The sequence below is a fragment of the Euprymna scolopes genome, chromosome 14 (assembly GCF_053919585.1).
Source record: "Euprymna scolopes isolate OS-2025 chromosome 14, ASM5391958v1, whole genome shotgun sequence".
Taxonomy (NCBI): domain Eukaryota; kingdom Metazoa; phylum Mollusca; class Cephalopoda; order Sepiida; family Sepiolidae; genus Euprymna; species Euprymna scolopes.
Genome location: NC_136495.1, coordinates 113,768,415 through 113,786,096, shown reverse-complemented (window position 1 = coordinate 113,786,096; position 17,682 = coordinate 113,768,415). Strand labels below are relative to the sequence as shown.

Genomic DNA, 17,682 nt, shown 5'->3' with positions numbered 1-17,682 from the left:
TTCACTAAAACGTTTGCCTTTTGGTTTAAAAGTAGCCCCAAATTTGTTCCAGCAAATTATGGATACAATGCTAGCAGGTTTGGATTTTGCTATGGCTTATCTAGATGACATAAATGTAAAAATGTGAAAGAGCATACAATCCACATTGGCAAAGTATTCGAGAGAATATCAAACTATGGATTGAAAGTGGCTCTCGAAAAATGTAATTTTGGGATGGACAAAATTGAATATTTGGGACAAGTGATTGATCGAAATGGTAGAAAACCTAATCCTAATAGGACTGAAGCAATCAAAAGCATGCCTAGACCAGAAAATATAGTGCAGCTACGGTCATTTGTGGGACTAACAAATTATTATAATTCTTATCCCAAATATGCATGAACTAAGAGCACCTTTAAACGAATTATTGAAAAAGAATAAAAAATGGCTCTGGACAAAAGAATGTGATGAAGCATTCCTAAAGATTAAAAAATGTCTGTTATCGGATTTAGCACTAGCTCACTACGATCCGAAAAAATAATTAATTGCAGCAGCAGATGCGAGCGAATACGGTTTAGGTGCTGTGCTACTACACAGGCTTAAAGATGGATCGACTAAACCAATTATTCATGCCTCAAGGGTTTTGCTACCCGCAGAAAAAAATTATAGTCAGATAGAAAAAGAAGGTCTGGCAATTGTATACGCCATGAGGAAATTTCATAGGTTCATCCATGGAAGATTTTTTATCTTGGAAACGGACCACAAATCTTTGTTATCGATTTTTGGTTCCAAAAAAGGAGTTCCTACTCATACGGCTAATAGGTTACAAAGATGGAGCATGATTCTGTTAAACTACAATTTTAAAATGAAACACCTAGCATCCAGCAAAATTGTACACGCAAATGGTTTGTCCAGGTTGATCCCAAATAAAACTGAATTACTTGAAGAAACTGTTATAGCTGCACTAAAAGAAGAAAATGAACTAACAGATATATTAATAAATACTGTTAGGGAACTTCCGGTAAAACTTGAGGAAATAAAGAAAGCAGCAAGAACAGATGAATACATTACCAAGATAAAAAAAAACAAGTGGGACAAAAAGAAAAGAAGAGGAAAGGATTAACAGTTTTTCCATTTTCAAAGTGCGATGAAACTCTAATGTACGCAGATAGAGTGGTAATACCTCAAGTATTACAGAAGAGAATTTTAAAAGAATTCCACATGGGACATCCTGGAATCTCCAGAATGAAAGCACTAATGAGAGCATATACGTACTGGCCTGGAATGGATCAGGACATAGAAAAAATGATAAAATTATGTAAGGGTTGCCAACTAGCAGCAAAAGCGCCGCCCACTAAGACGCAACCTTGGCCTAAAACAGATATACCATGGACGCGGATCCATATAGATTACGCAGGGCCTCTAAAAGGGTATTATTACCTGGTAATAGTAGATAGCATGTCGAAATGGCCAGAAATTTTTAAATTCAAACATCCTACAGCGGCAAACACAATAAAGGCGTTGGACGAGGTGTTTGGGCGTTTTGGCGTACCAAAAACAATTGTTAGTGATAATGGCACCATGTTCAAAGGTCAAGAATTTAAGATCTACTGTGAGTTACTGGCCATAGAGCATATCACAACACCAACTTTTAGCCCTCTATCTAACGGACAAGCTGAAAGATTTGTCGATACTTTTAAACGAGCGTTAAAAAAGAACGATAACATCGACACTGAAGAAAAAAGTCTTCAGAAATTTTTAGCAGTGTACAGGATAACGCCTAATCCCAATACAAATGCAAATTTATCCCCAGCGGAAATAATGTTTGCCAGAAAAGTGCGCTCTGTGTTCGACCGATTAATTCCGAGTAAAAAAGTAAAAAAAAAGTGTAAAAGATAATGTACGATACAAGATATACAAAGACGGGGATAAAGTTTTTTTCAACAATTATCGGGCAGGGAAGAGTTTTTGGGAAGAAGGCATAATTTCAAAAAGAATTGGAAGAATGGTCTACATTATAAAAGGTCAGACATTTTCCCACAAAAAACATATAAACCAACTCAGACCCCGATATATTGAAATAGTTAAAAACAATGAAGTACCGATGGAAGTACTGTATGATTTTTTTCACATAGAGCCTCCAAAAAAGGAAGCACCAGTAACTGAAAATACAAGTCACTCTCCAAAATAAAAAAAAATCGCAAACGCAAATTTTAAAGAGAAGTGAAAGAAAAAGAAAAAGAACTGAATTTTTTGGACAAAGTCAAAAAAGAAAAAAATGGTGAAGCGAAATTCTAGGGAAGAATTTAGCTTGGGAGGAAGGTGATATAATGGACTGATCCAACACCCCTCAAATGAATGGACTGTTACGTCTATAAAAAGACAATCAAACTCTCCTCACGTGGGAGACAGAATTTAGTACTAAGCTGTCAATGGACGCTTAGAAATGTGTGTACCTTTTTACCTAAATAAACCCTTTCTGTACAACCCCAGTAATGACTTGTTATTCATATAATCTACGATATAACAGTTACTTATCCTGCCTTGACAGAGTTTAAAATAGAGTTCGAACCCTAATGGAGAATGCCCCTTTTTCTTCCTTGTAACCTCTTTTTCACAGAAGAGAGCCTGTCTCTGCTTTATCGTTATTTTCATACCAAATGCGCGTTTGAACTCCAATCTATGGTCCCCAACCCTGACTTTCACGAAAAACACTCGTCTAACTGAAACCCCTATCAATAATTTCCCCCACTCTTTACCTGTGCCTAATATCGTCTACTGCGAAAAGTCATAAGTAATCTTAGTTCATTTAATCTCTACTTATAAAAGGAACTTTGTATGTGTGTCAGTTCTTTCCCTATGAACTCCCAAACAGCTGGGCCGGTTCTTTTGAAATGTTACATAAATGTACTTTATGTGTCTGGGTGTGTTCTTATATAGGTTTGGTATCAGAATGCATCCGATATGTATCGAAAATCGATAATCGAAAAATTCGATTAAAGAAGAAACACCCCCATTTTAGCTAAAGTTAACACCTTTATACAGCCTAGCATCATAATAACATTTAAGAAGTTTTATTACCGTACAAGCAGAAGGCTCCGGTGTATAAAGTCAACAGTAGGTTCTTTGATATGACAGGAGTGCATTCAAAATGAATATTCCTGTTTAGAGAACAACTGAATAATAATATTTAATTTTGCATTTTAAAAATTAACTTAATTGAAGCTATTATATAAAAATAATGTTATAAACTCAATAGTAGATCCTCTATAGTGCAATGTAGACTACAATATATTGTGGACTAAGTCACTGCGAGGAGGCATTCGAAGTTTCCTCCCGGTGCACCGCGATTGGTCCTTGACTAGTGCAATCAGTCAATCGATTTGATTAAAAAATGGGTAATTTCACCGATTTCGATGTAAGTTAATTGTTTAAACTCTCGTTATATTCCTATATAATCATTGAACTGACAACTACCTCATCTCATTGGACTTCACGCTTGAGTGGCTTTAGACCTACATAAGTGGTGAATTATTAGCAAAAAGAAATTTGATGACCAAAAGGTTGGATCTCAGTGTTAACATTTCTGGCTATATTGGACTAATTAAAACAATTTTTAAGCTAAAAATATTAGATGTGTTGAACATCTGTAGATCCTCATTACATCCCGGGAAACGTCAAACTTCTTGTTAGTATATATATATATATATATATATATATAAAGAGAGAGAGAGAGAGAGAAAGAGAGAGAGAGACTCGAAACTCTAAGCTATCTAGTTGATAGTCAGCAGTTCTACCCTCTGACACACACACACACACACACACACACACACACACATCTTCTCTTCTCTATTCTTCTTCTATGAAATGAACTTATTTTTCCCCTTCGAGTTTGACCTTAATAGGATTAAAAATCGAGACATTTTATGCAAATGTAATATCTATCTATCTTCTATCTATCTATTTCTTCTCTTCTATCTATATCTTCTATCTATTCTATCTATCTATTTATCTATTTATCTATATATCTATTTCTATCTTCTATCTATTCTATCTATATATCTATCTTCTATCTATTCTATCTATTCTATCTATATATCTATTTCTATCTTCTATCTATTCTTCTAGCTATCTATCTATCTATCTATCTATTCTGTCTATTTATTTCTTCTATCTTCTATCGTCGTCGTCTTCTTCTTCTTCTTCTTCTTCTTCTTCTTCTTCTTCTTCTTCTTCTATCTATCTATCTATATAAAATAAACTCATTTTCCCCTCCGAGTTTGACCTTAATAAGGTTAAAATCAAGACATTTTATGCAAATGTTATATGCACAAATTACAGCACAATATCTAAGGTGTGTTAAAGACATATTACTTCTCCACTATCTCGCTGATCTGTTAGGATCAATGGAAGTAGTAAACTCTTCTCTCTCTAATAAATTCCTCCTTCCACCGCCACCCATTTACACCGCCCGGGACAGTTACGAATGAACAAGGGCTTCGGTTTTTAAAAAACTGGATTGGTATTTGGGTGTAACGCACCACATTTACTTTTACATTGCTTTATTACCATTTATTTCCCAACATTTATACAAAAAATCATTATTTCCATTTTTTAATAATAAACATAAATGACATAATTTCCATTTTTTTTTTGCTTTTTTCGATGTTTTTTCTCTCTTTTCGTTTCTTTTTTTTTCACTGAAAAACGGTTATTATTCACTTATTCTTTACTTTACTCCCATCCCTTACACACACAAATCTACAAACACCTGGCAAACGCCATGTAAATCAATTAATAATATTTTTCGTAAATGCGGAACTAGGAATCCATTTTTTTCTTCAGTTTTTTTTACTTTGTGAAGGTCCGTATCACGTTTGTATATAAAAAATACTTTTTCCTAGATTTAGGTGTGCTACAAACGAATCTGCAAACCGTTTCCGTCGCAAAAAAAAAAATACTTTTCATGATATGATGAAATTACATTTCGAAAAGTGGGTGATCACTTTTCCATGTTAATTTACCTTAATATGAGCACCCACTTTCTGGGCACCTGAGAGAGGGGGCATTTTCTTGCGTGTTTATTGACTAAAAGGTTTTTGTACAAGGCAGTTAGGTACGCGAGTGCATATTTACCAGCCTTAAAGCTCTTTTTGTTTTTTGTTATTCGTATATATATATATATATATATATATATATATATATATATATATATATATATATATATATATATATATATAAATAGATCGCCTTTATTTTTCCGTGGGACGTATTTATTTATTTATTAGTTTTATTTATTTATTTATTTACGTGCATAAATGACACGCGTGTTTCTGGCTTTTAGCCTTCGTCAGCTTAGGTTAGGTTCGAACTTCACATCCCCATATATATATATATATATATATATATATATATATATATATATATATATATATATATATATATATATATATATATATAAACTATAAACTATTGACGCAAGCTCTATAGTTGTTTCCGATATTAGTTAGCTACAACCATAAAATTTACCTCTCAGGTGCTTCTCTAGGTGTGTCAGAAATTTCGTGAAAAATATTGAATAATTCCGCCCCGTCTTTCCAAGCTTATAACTCATCGAAAAATGTAATTCAATCCCTAATTTTTTCTTCAATTAAAGGAGCAAGGACCAATGTGTTTCTTTTTTAAAAAAAGGTTTTAAACTTCGGACTTTACATGGTAAATTTCTAAAAAACACTACTTTTTTGTTTTAAATTTGAATACATTATTTATTGATCTTTTATCTTCAATTGGTGAGTAAATTAATTATTTACTTTTTAATAGACACTTGAAAATGGGGGGGGGGGGGTGAATTAAAAAAAACGTTTGTCTAAAATATAGTTTACTAGAAAGAGCATAAAATTTCACATTGACCCTGAAAATATCGTAAAAATTGAATCAATAGAAAAATTTTGATAGATTTTTAAAGTTTAAAAATTGAAAAATACTGAACTCGTAAAATTCAATTAATTTCATTACTGTTTTTTAAAAAATAAAAAATATTTCTATTACTTTTAAAACAACTTTAATAGTTTATTTTGGAAGTATAATCCATATAGAAAATAAACAACCCACTTTTAAAAGAGAAATTACGAGTTTTTTATATTTTATTCGCTGTTTCGTGTTAGGGGTTTCAAAAATTCCTACAAAAATTCTGATACACCTAGTGCTTCTCTATGTGTGTAAATTCAATGGAGACTGACAAAAGCGACTAAAATGATTTCATTATAAAAACGTATTAAAATGTAAATAGAAAAGTTTCATAAAACCAAACCCATACAAATGCTTTATCAAGAGAAACCTTTAAAATACAGCGTGTGGATCATAATCGCCTTGTTATCGCTCACATGACCATATTTATGTTTGTAATAAAATTACCCACAAAGCGAAGACTTATCCTCACGGATTGCACGTTTGATATTTTTCACCTTCGACACTGTCTGCTTCTAAATCAGCCATGATTAATATGTAAACCGCACAAAGAAATATAGCGACGCCAGGACAATTAGAAAAGTACGAGTGGCGTATTTCTCTTTTTCCATCTCTCCAGTGCACTCGTACACAGTGTTTATGTACATAAATTTATAAAGCCCGTTTTTATTTCCAAATATTTATAACTTAGGAACAATTATATATATATATATATATATATATATATATATATATATATATATATATATATATATATATATATTTATATATATATATATATAATTTTCGAGATTTTCTGACTGATTTCTCCTTGAGTTGAGTCTTCATGAATGGTCTCTACTCTCCATTCTATCTTTCTAGTCAACTTTAAATTTTTCCTCCCCTTCCATTTGGCTTGCTTCCTTTCTCTACCCGATTATCTACTTTTCTCAACCAAATCATTCCCCTTTTTTCTCCCGTCCCTCTTACTTACCCTCCTTCAACCTCGCCTTCCATCAAATGCATACCACTTTTAAGTCAGTTACAGACCTGACTAGCTCGTCTCGTCTGATGAGGCCCACACAGGGGTGAAATAAGTTTCTATTAACTCTTATCTATGCGCTACGCCGCATTGAACTCTCATACATGAGCTTTCCTACTGAGCTGCGACGTTGTCTGGTTGTGGAAATAATCATATATGCTCTTACATTCTGAAAATTTCTATTGCTGATTGCTCGCTAGGTTAACATTCTTGTGTGTGTGGAACGTTTGCTCAGTTGGTAGAGTGCTGGCATTGTATGCAAGAGGCTCGTGTTTCGAATCTCGAATTCAGATGTGTCTAACTGATGAGCCCAAATGAATTGGATTTCCGGTTTGTTTGCAGTCAGTGCCCTTGTGAGCTTCGACGTTGTCTGGCTGTGGAAATAATTATATATATATATATATATATATATATATATATATATATATATATATATATATATATATATATATATATATATATATATACTAGCTGTACCCTGCCACGCATTGCTGTGGCTCAAATTGGCGCAATGGAAAAAGTTCCAACATGAGTAAAAACATGTTTCTTATAGGTTTAATTTTCCATTTTGCATGGGTACACAGTTTTTGTTGTTCCATTTTCTTAGCTGATATAGAGATTTTCCGGTTTGGTGACTCTTGAATGCGTAATATAAATTGTCCATGTGAAAAAACAGTCAGTGTGTAACTGTAAGGCCCACAATTGTAAAGATTGTTCCCTGTGCTTTGTTGATGGTTATTGCAAATGACAATAAAATTGGAAAGTGCAATTTCCTAAAGTGTAATGATGTATCCGGTGGAATCATAGGAATGCATAGAATGAAGATATATTCATCTCTGAAAGGTCCTGTTAAGATTGTTGTTTCTATGATATTGTTTGTTAATTTTTTTTACTGCAAGCTATATGCCATTGCAAAGCTTCGATTGGTTTATATTTCACTATATGATAATTAGTACACAAAATTTCAGTTGCAATACATGCGGTGGCATCCCTGGCAAATATAGCTGTTGGATAATTAACCACTTTATCTGTTTTCACAACAGTGTCGATGGATTTGTATTTGACTACCTCACTTGGAATTTTACATTCGATAATAGCGTAAAGTTCATGGGCATCTTTGTATTGACCTGCAAGAATAGCTCATTCACTCAGTCAAATGGAATTCTTATAATTTGAATATCTGCATCGTCGTCTAGTGGTGGACCCCTCCAGCGTGACCAGACTCGTACTGGTCCCTGGAAAACATACCTCCGCTGCTCAAGGCACGTTAAACGTGCATGACCCCAAGTCCGTGTGGCAACATTGTCCTCTTCGGCCGTCCCTCTGGTTTTATGTCTGCGTCTTCGTCGTCTGGCGTCAGGGCATACCTGAAATAAACTGCATCTTCACTTATGCCGGCAATCGAAAAACAAAGAAAAAACTCTGAGGTCATTTTCGTTTAAACCAAATAAAATAATTATTTGCAATCATTCTACATTTGTTTAAAGTCGTGTTTTCGTTATCCGCGCTTCGTGATGCAGGTTGTATACTTAAGATATCAGGTTAATTCTCTAGCTAAGAACAAGTTCTTTTCAAGTTAGTCCTTACTGAGATTTCTGCCCCTGCCTCTCACCCCAGGCGGGGCGAGAGCCGATGTGTACGCTTCGCTCGCTGACCAAAGACTGCCAAAACCCTTCTATATCTCCTTTTTCGAGTAGGCGATCGTTGTTTATATCAAAAGCATCTTCCTTCCTTTTCTCCATTATCTTCTATTCCCCCCTCTTTCTTCTCTTGTGAATTTCTTTTTCTATCCCTCTATTTTCTTATTCTTTTCCCTTTCTCTATTGTTTTGTGAACATATCTGTCAAACTAGCTTGGTGGTCTCTGAGTTAAGCACCACGGGTCCCCGACTCCGAGCAGACATTTTGGAGCCCAATTCTCGAGACTGTCCGAATCAATTAAAAACTCATTCTCACCAGATCCAACTATAAAAATAATCTCCTTTTTTTTCCGCCATTAAAACAGATATGTCTCCCGAGGATCTCATAAACGCTTGTCTTAATCTTTGACACAGTATCAGCACGCCCCCCCCCCGGCCATAAGCATTCTTATCTTCACCTAGCTGAACGGGACACCCGGCATCGTCCGGTGTCCCGTCACATCCGCCCTCCCCTTACACCTGTCAATTAGCCATAATTGGCATATACGCGACCTGCATCAGAAGCCGGCTCCGAAATTAGTAATTCTACAGTCTAGGTCAATTAACAGCAACTAACAAAAATTGTCCATTCAGCATGCAAAAATGTTCCTGTATCAATGGTCCGGTTGGTATGCAAAAATGTTCTGCTCTAATGGTTCTGCTTATCCCGGTGTATGAGATTGTATACATGCATATATTTTTTTTTCGATTGTTAAACTCTCATTTTTTCTTTCTCTACTAGTCCTTTTAAGGTGACTAACCCATGTACATGCAAAACAGTTTCTCTTTTCTTTTCATTTTTTTTTTTCAATATTCGGTCCTTCTCTATGCCTTAATCTATGTGCATGCAACTGAGGAAAGCTAACCATGCTCAGTTCACTATCAAAAGAGGGCTCATACACCCTTTAACTACTTGTTCATTTTCTCTTTCTCATAATTCATAAAACAATCAGAAAAATATTTGCACTTTTTATATTTGTTTTTTTTTTCCATTCTTTTTTTTCTTTTTTTTTTTGTTAATAATGGCTTAGGGATTGACTGTGCTGCAACCTTGGGTTTTGTCGATAGTTGCAGCCCATGCACCCTATCCAGGTTTTGGTGGAGGGCACTGATTGGTATCCCTGCCCCGCCCAGGCGCGCTGCCGTCAGTGGTTTACGGTCACCTGATTTCTCCCTACACTTAACATTGGGGAGGTCTCTTCATCATTGACCCTCTCACATCCTTATCCAGCTATCTGCAGATTAAAAAACACTCTCCAGATTTTTTTCTCACACCTCATTGAACAAATCCTATCCACATATCAATTTTTTCTTTTTTCTTCTTTTTTTCTTTTTCTCTGACACTCCCCTTCCTTTCCCAATCTAGTCCGTCCTCAACTAAACTGTTTCTTTTTTCTCTTTTTTTTCAGAATTTCCCAAATACAATACAATACAGAATTCCCAATAAATTAATTCTTTCTCCTACGAGATCAACAAAAGTTTCCAGGCACACCACCCAGATACACACACACACACGTACATTTCTAGTGCATCGATCCAACCGACGGCAACAAAATCTTTCATCTCAATTTCTTCCCCATGGTCCCAAATATAAAACAACATAGGCGTGCCAGCTGGGGAGGGTGCATATCGTTTCTCCTAAGTACCCCGGTGCAAGGAGACTAAGTTTCCTCCTCAGCTAATACGTTTTCCAAACCATACTTACACAACGTTGCACTTTCCTGTACAGCTTTCATTAAGCTCTACGATACCCAAACTTTTTTTTTTTTTTTTTTTACCTTCACTTGTCCCATAGGCATTCTCTCACTCGGAACAAGGTACAGCATCTGCCCTAACGCCACACCCAACATGCACTATTCTCATCCAGTGAAGGAGAGATCCTCCCCGACCGAGGCAATCCTGCCCTTCAGTCCCATAATTTGTCTCAGCAGCGCCATTTTGGTCAGAGACCAAGTGCAACAACTGTTTCAACGCTACACTAACAATATTCAATCCCCCTCCCGTGAAGGAGAAATCCTTCTCGACTGAGCATTTCTAAATTTCTCTTTTCCAAAACAGAACAATATCAGCACCGTTAGTTTCTTTAAGATATTCTACTCGACAGTTTAAATGATTTAACACTACCATCAATTAGATTATTACTTCTCTCACTCTCACTGGTAACAACAAACGTTTCTAGGCATCCTGTGCTCACCCAGCCGTCAGCGAACAATAACTCCATGCCATGCCCCTTTGTGAAGCATTTTCTTTTCCGCCAGGCTCCTGGTCGGCTGGTATACTGCTTCGAATACCAGGGAGGGTACTCAGCCTCGCCCTCCAACGAGGCAGAAAAAAAAATAAAATTGACGGAGTAATTACCTTCTCCTAGTATAGCACACCTGACAATTACAGGCAGGTCCTTTTTCGTGTCCCATCACTGGACTTACGCCGTCTTATGCGACCAGTATATTTTCCAATAATCTCACAATATGTTTTCTCGTGCCACATCCTTTGATAATTTTGCAAACCGTGCACTGGGTTTACGTCTTCCAACCACCCGTTCCCTTCGGTACTAAGATGTCTTAAAGCCCATTTTTTTATTTCGTAGGAGCAATGGAGTTCGCCGCCGAGCGACCAATAGAGACCCTTAAACATAGGACATCCCTCAATCATTAAGTTGTTTTTTTTTTCTTCTTAACTACAATAATTAATAATAATTATTATTATTTTATTTTTATTTATTTATTTATTTTTTTAATGACTAATTTAAGATTTGAATACCTGACTAGGGCAAGAATAGATTTTCAAAAATAAACGATTCAGGATATACATCAATCAATAAAAATAGGGTGCTACAATTCTGTTTTATTCTGTTCGCCTCTCTCCCTTCATCTGGCGCGTGTCTCATGATTTATGACTTCCTCTGTTTGCTTGTCTATCCTTTTTTTTTTCTTTATTGCTATCAGTTTGATATGCTTCTAACTAGCGACTCTCCTTCCCTTTCTTTTTTTTTTTCTGGCCGGGCGCTACGCGTGGCTGGCCGTTGGTATTCTCATCTTCATCATCTCCCCCCTCCGCTATCAGGGGTTGTCTGGTTTTTATTGCTTACCCGTTTGATATGCCTCTAAATGGCGTCTCTTCTTTTTTATTTCTTTCTTTCTTCCTCCCTTTTATTTCTTTATTTATTTAACTATCTAGGTAACCACACCTATACACCCGTACACGCGCATACACACGCACACGCCTGCACATACCTACATACTTGGATCAAATCTACTCCTATACGGCAGTTTAAACACTTAAAACTAAATTTCAATAATGGAATTAATTGTCAACAAATTAAAAAAAATTTTTCTTTCTCTTTCTTTTCTCTAGTTTTAATAAAATTCTCCCACCCACCGTCTATTTAACGGTCTTAGAATGGCATCGGTACTGCCCGACTGCCGGTTTCTCTCTCTCTCTCTCTCTCTCTCTCTCTCTCGCTCATATCAGTGATAACATATGCGCGACTGTTCTTAATGCCCCAATACAACAACGTATCAACCCGTTTAAACAAATACATATTTCATTTTCACTTTTTTCTTTGGGGGTGACAAAAAAAATCAACAATACTTTGCAATATTAAGAAAAAAAAAATCTTTACAGAATACGTAACCAACGAAAAGCACCCTGACAACAGCGCCTAAAAAAAAAAAAAAATCTGGGCGAAGCATATAGGAACCAAAAAAGTCTGCCCCTACCTTTCTCGTCTGCTTCCTTCCTTTCCATATCTCCACTTCCCTGTCTCGCTGCACATTTTTTTCTGCATTCTGACGGCTATTTATGCCCTCAAAGTTCAATTTCACTTTTTCTTTTCCCTTCGGTACGTTCAATGTCAGTCTTTCTTTTCTCTTCGATAAGTTTTCTTTTCAATCGTTCTTTTTCTCCTATTTTTTTTTCCTTTTTTTTTTTTTTTTTTCTAAACATTTTTCTGTGCTATTTTCCATTTCCTTTATATATTTTTTTTCAAGGGAACTGAGTTCCAAACGCTTCAAACTGTTTTCGTGGCAACTCGTTCGTGCACATTCCAGATGTGATGATCCTAAGTCATCGGCACCACCTTGTAACGGACGCGTCACGCGCATCACGTTGTAACGGGACATCTCACGCGCATCACGTTGTAACGGGAACGATGTCCCGGGCCTGCGTCGTCTAGTGGTGGACCCCTCCAGCGTGACCAGACTCGTACTGGTCCCTGGAAAACATACCTCCGCTGCTCAAGGCACGTTAAACGTGCATGACCCCAAGTCCGTGTGGCAACATTGTCCTCTTCGGCCGTCCCTCTGGTTTTATGTCTGCGTCTTCGTCGTCTGGCGTCAGGGCATACCTGAAATAAACTGCATCTTCACTTATGCCGGCAATCGAAAAACAAAGAAAAAACTCTGAGGTCATTTTCGTTTAAACCAAATAAAATAATTATTTGCAATCATTCTACATTTGTTTAAAGTCGTGTTTTCGTTATCCGCGCTTCGTGATGCAGGTTGTATATTTGAGATATCAGGTTAATTCTCTAGCTAAGAACAAGTTCTTTTCAAGTTAGTCCTTACTGAGATTTCTGCCCCTGCCTCTCACCCCAGGCGGGGCGAGAGCCGATGTGTACGCTTCGCTCGCTGACCAAAGACTGCCAAAACCCTTCTATATCTCCTTTTTCGAGTAGGCGATCGTTGTTTATATCAAAAGCATCTTCCTTCCTTTTCTCCATTATCTTCTATTCCCCCCTCTTTCTTCTCTTGTGAATTTCTTTTTCTATCCCTCTATTTTCTTATACTTTTCCCTTTCTCTATTGTTTTGTGAACATATCTGTCAAACTAGCTTGGTGGTCTCTTGAGTTAAAACACCACGGGTCCCCGATTTCCGAGCAGACATTTTGGAGCCCAATTCTCGAGACTGTCCGAATCAATTAAAAACTCATTCTCACCAGATCCAACTATAAAAATAATCTCCTTTTTTTTCCGCCATTAAAACAGATATGTCTCCCGAGGATCTCATAAACGCTTGTCTTAATCTTTGACACAGTATCAGCACGCCCCCCCCGGCCATAAGCATTCTTATCTTCACCTAGCTGAACGGGACACCCGGCATCGTCCGGTGTCCCGTCACAGATGTCGAACATGAGATTTTTGAAAAATTGAATGCTTTAAAGTAGAATAAATAATTCTTCTACTTGGCAGCAAGGTCGCAGGTATTCCTCATGCAGCAAGGGCTAAGGCTATGTCCTTTTGTTAGCAAATGGCTGCCAAAATCAATTTAATTAGAAAGGTTTTACCAGTTACTTCTGGTGCTGTTCAAGGTAGCAGTAATTTCCAAATAACTTCTATTCTCACAGTCCGTAAATTAGGTGACTAAAATAGGATTTATCCATGTTTTGACAATGCCTTATTCACTGTAATTAATTTAGGAGACTAAAATAGGATGAGGGATTAGAGATGGACAGATAGAGAGGAAGATATATAGATAGGAAAGAGAAAGTGAAAGGAAAATAGAGAAAGAGAAGGAGATAGAGAGATAAAGGGATTGATAGATAAACAGAGAGAGGGGGAGAGTTAGAAACAGAGAGGGATGAGACAGAGGAAAGGAGAGAGATAGAGGGAATTAGAGAGAGAAAGGGGCTCAATCTCTGGTCCCCCCTCGCCAATCTTTCACGAAAAACACCCGTCTAGCCGAATCCACTGTGAAAAATTTCCCCCACTCTTTATCTGTGCCTAAATCAAAACGTGGATTCCATGAACAAAGCTTCTTTCTTATAACTGCACGCCTGTGGAACTCTGTTCCGTCTGCCTGCTTCCCACCGGACTACAACTTGGATGTGTTCAAGTCCAATGTTAACAAATTCCTAATGAACCGCTCCTTAAGTAAACACTTTATCAAATCTCCACACTAACGTAATGTACTTGCAATAACCCTTATCCCTGAGTGGCTTCCGGGCCTTGATAAGTGGTGATCACTGTGTAAAAAAAAAGAAGAGAGATGGAGAGGGTGATATAGAGAGAAAGATAGATTGAGAGAGGGAAAGGGAGAGATGGATAGAGAGAGATATTAAGAGAGGAAGAGAGAGGGGGAGAGACACAGAAGGTGAACTACACTTCACCGTTTATTTCCTCGTTCAGTAGAGAAGAAATCTTTCGAGACTGAGGCCATTTTAATGTTTTGTTATTATCCAGAGTAACCCTTTTTTTTTGGGGGGGGGGCTAGATTTTCATCACATTAGAAACCGACCGGGTTATCTGTACTTTCACATAACAAATTAATAAAAGAAAAACATATTGTAAAATTTGAATTTAACATGAAAATACTATGTTTAAAAATAGCACGATAACATAAGTGCATAAGTGCCACTTTAGGTACTCCTTGGGCGTTGAGTTCCATGGCGACCAGCATAATTATTTAATGGTCGCTCCCTTAGCCCCCCCCCCAAGTCAAGGCTAATGCATGCGCACGTAACATTTTTTTTATTTACTGACGTTGGCTTAGTAACTAAACGATTTATTGATAATTTCGTAACCCTTAAACGCATGCCGGAAGATTTAAATTGGTTCATTATTGTTGTAATGAAAAAAAAAAGTTTCATTCAACACAAAACCAAAAACACATATTAATGATAAATGATTTATTATTCTATTCATTGAAATTTACTAATTTTTAATAAAAAAGTAAAAAAAAAGTTAATAAAAAAATAGTTACTTTTTTTTTTTTTTTTTTAGATTAGGTCCACCTTGGAATCACCCCCCCCCACATCCAAATCTTAAGAACAGCTTTTGGAGGTGGGGGGCTAATAAACAACATTTGGGGGGATATTTAAAAAAAAGTCGATAAAAGTCGTCATTAAAAAGAAATTTAAAATCAAATGTTTGTAAAAGTGAGAAATTATTAATAAATGTTTAGTAACATTTTTCGGTACTAATGCAGAGAGTGATCCGCGCTATTTTTTAAATCGTGTTTTTTTTTTATTCCAACCAATCTTATATCGAAACACAAACAAAAAAAAAACTAAAAAAGCAAACGACAAACTTCTTTTTGGCCTTATATAATAAAGAAAAAATGTGTAAATAAAAAAATTTGGAAGATAAACAAATGAATTATGTTTTTTTTTGTTTTTTTTACTTACTAAACAGAAAATGAAATGCTTCGTCAATTCGTGGCTGTGAAATGAATCGAACCGGAAGTTCACTTTTATCAACAGAACAGATTCGCACCGCGGTTAAAAAATATATTTATTTTATTTAATATTTTAATAATTCGCGAGGTAAATAGATTTTAATAACATAAAAACATACCTCAACTCTAAAGATGGGTTGTCTGAAAATTTCAAATAAATTGGTAACGTAGAAATATGGTTTTATTCGTTTGGAACGAACCAAATTTACATTTTTATATATATAGATATATATATATATATGTTGATCCAGTGGTTTCACGAATAAACCGGAACCTGATGAAATTAAAACGTAAACAAAACAAAAAATCTGTGGTTACATCTTATTAAGCGCGCACCCTTCTTTTCTTACTTTTTTAAATTATTTCCAGGGCTTCATCGTTGCTGTGAAAAAAATTTCCAGGCCGAATGTGATGTTAACCAAGGATTTGATACGCGAACTGAATGAGGTGAGATCCTTCATACAAACTTGTTTGCAAATTATTTTTCCATCGAAAACTGACTTGTTATTTGAACTAGAATTATATATATATATATATATATATATATATATATATATATATATATATATATATATATATATATATATATATATATGAATTTAAATTTTATGATTTGAAAAGGTTAAATTTCAAAAATATAATTTTTGTTGTTTGCAAACAAAGAATAGAGTTTAATAAATATATTTCCTTAACCCATGAGTTTTCGATGTTAAATAAACAGCGGAGACTCATGGATCAAGGAAATATATTTATTAAACTCTTTCCTCAGAGGAAAAATGTTAGCAAATGTTATAAATGGTTTGCACCTTATTTGCTAAAGGCAATAAACATAGAAACATTTGAAGTTTTTAAATTTTTAAAATCATTTTAGCTACATAGAATAAGGAAAATTAGATAGTGATGCAAAAAAAGGATATTGAACTTCAAATCCAGAATGTATGCTAAATCCTGAAATGGAACAAACATGGAAAACTCATGGGGTAAGGAAACATATTTATTAAATGGTTTCTTTGTTTGCCAGCAATAAAAATTCTATATTTAAAATTTAACCTTCTTAAATCATAAAATTAAATTGAAATTCACACACACACACACACACACACACACACACACACACACACACACACACACACACACACACACACACACACACACACACACACACACACACACACATATATATATATATCTACGAGCAAACAGTTAATAAAACATGTTAAAAAGACTTTGAAATGAGTTAAAAACATATTTAATCTGAAAAGGAAACACTAGATAAGTGGATAGTCCTTAATCCGCGGAGTTTCGAAGAAATATTTTCCTTCTCATCAGAGGGTAGGAATTAGCAAAATGAGGGATCGGATTTTGCATGCAAAAGTATCTGATGAAACAACAAGTAAGTTAAAGATCTTACTTGATAACAAAAAAGTGAAGCAGAGGGAATATGGTGAAGAAAAAGGTGATTACACATGAATGGATAGTCTGGTGGAAGATAAATAATCCAGTGATGGTAAAATACAAATATATAACTTCAAGAAAGTTAATTGAATTTCCATTTGCACAAGTAAAATCAAAATAAATCCCGTAATTGGAAGAAGATGGTCCATAATAATCCAAAAGAAAAATTCACAAAAATGTGTACAAGAAAAAAAGGAAAAAATTCCAATAATATTAATAAAAGTACAATAAGATATGCTTTTCACTCCACTGCCGAGATATAAAGTTTATTTTATATATATATATATATATATATATATATATATATATATATATATATATATATATATATATATATATATATATATATCTCGTTATCGCAATTCTGAGACATTTTTTTTAAATACGATGATAATAGGTGCTAATTAGC

General features: G+C 35.3%; 1 protein-coding gene across 1 annotated transcript in view; it reads left to right on the top strand.

Moving 5' to 3' along the window:
* The window catches only part of LOC145292793 (atrial natriuretic peptide receptor 1-like), a 372,037-nt gene that overhangs the window by 69,277 nt on the left and 285,078 nt on the right, over positions 1 to 17,682 (top strand). The window contains exon 11 of the mRNA XM_080138832.1: positions 16,188 to 16,265. Within this exon, the coding sequence (XP_079994958.1) occupies positions 16,188 to 16,265 (78 nt within the window). The remainder of the gene's footprint in view (positions 1 to 16,187; positions 16,266 to 17,682) is intronic.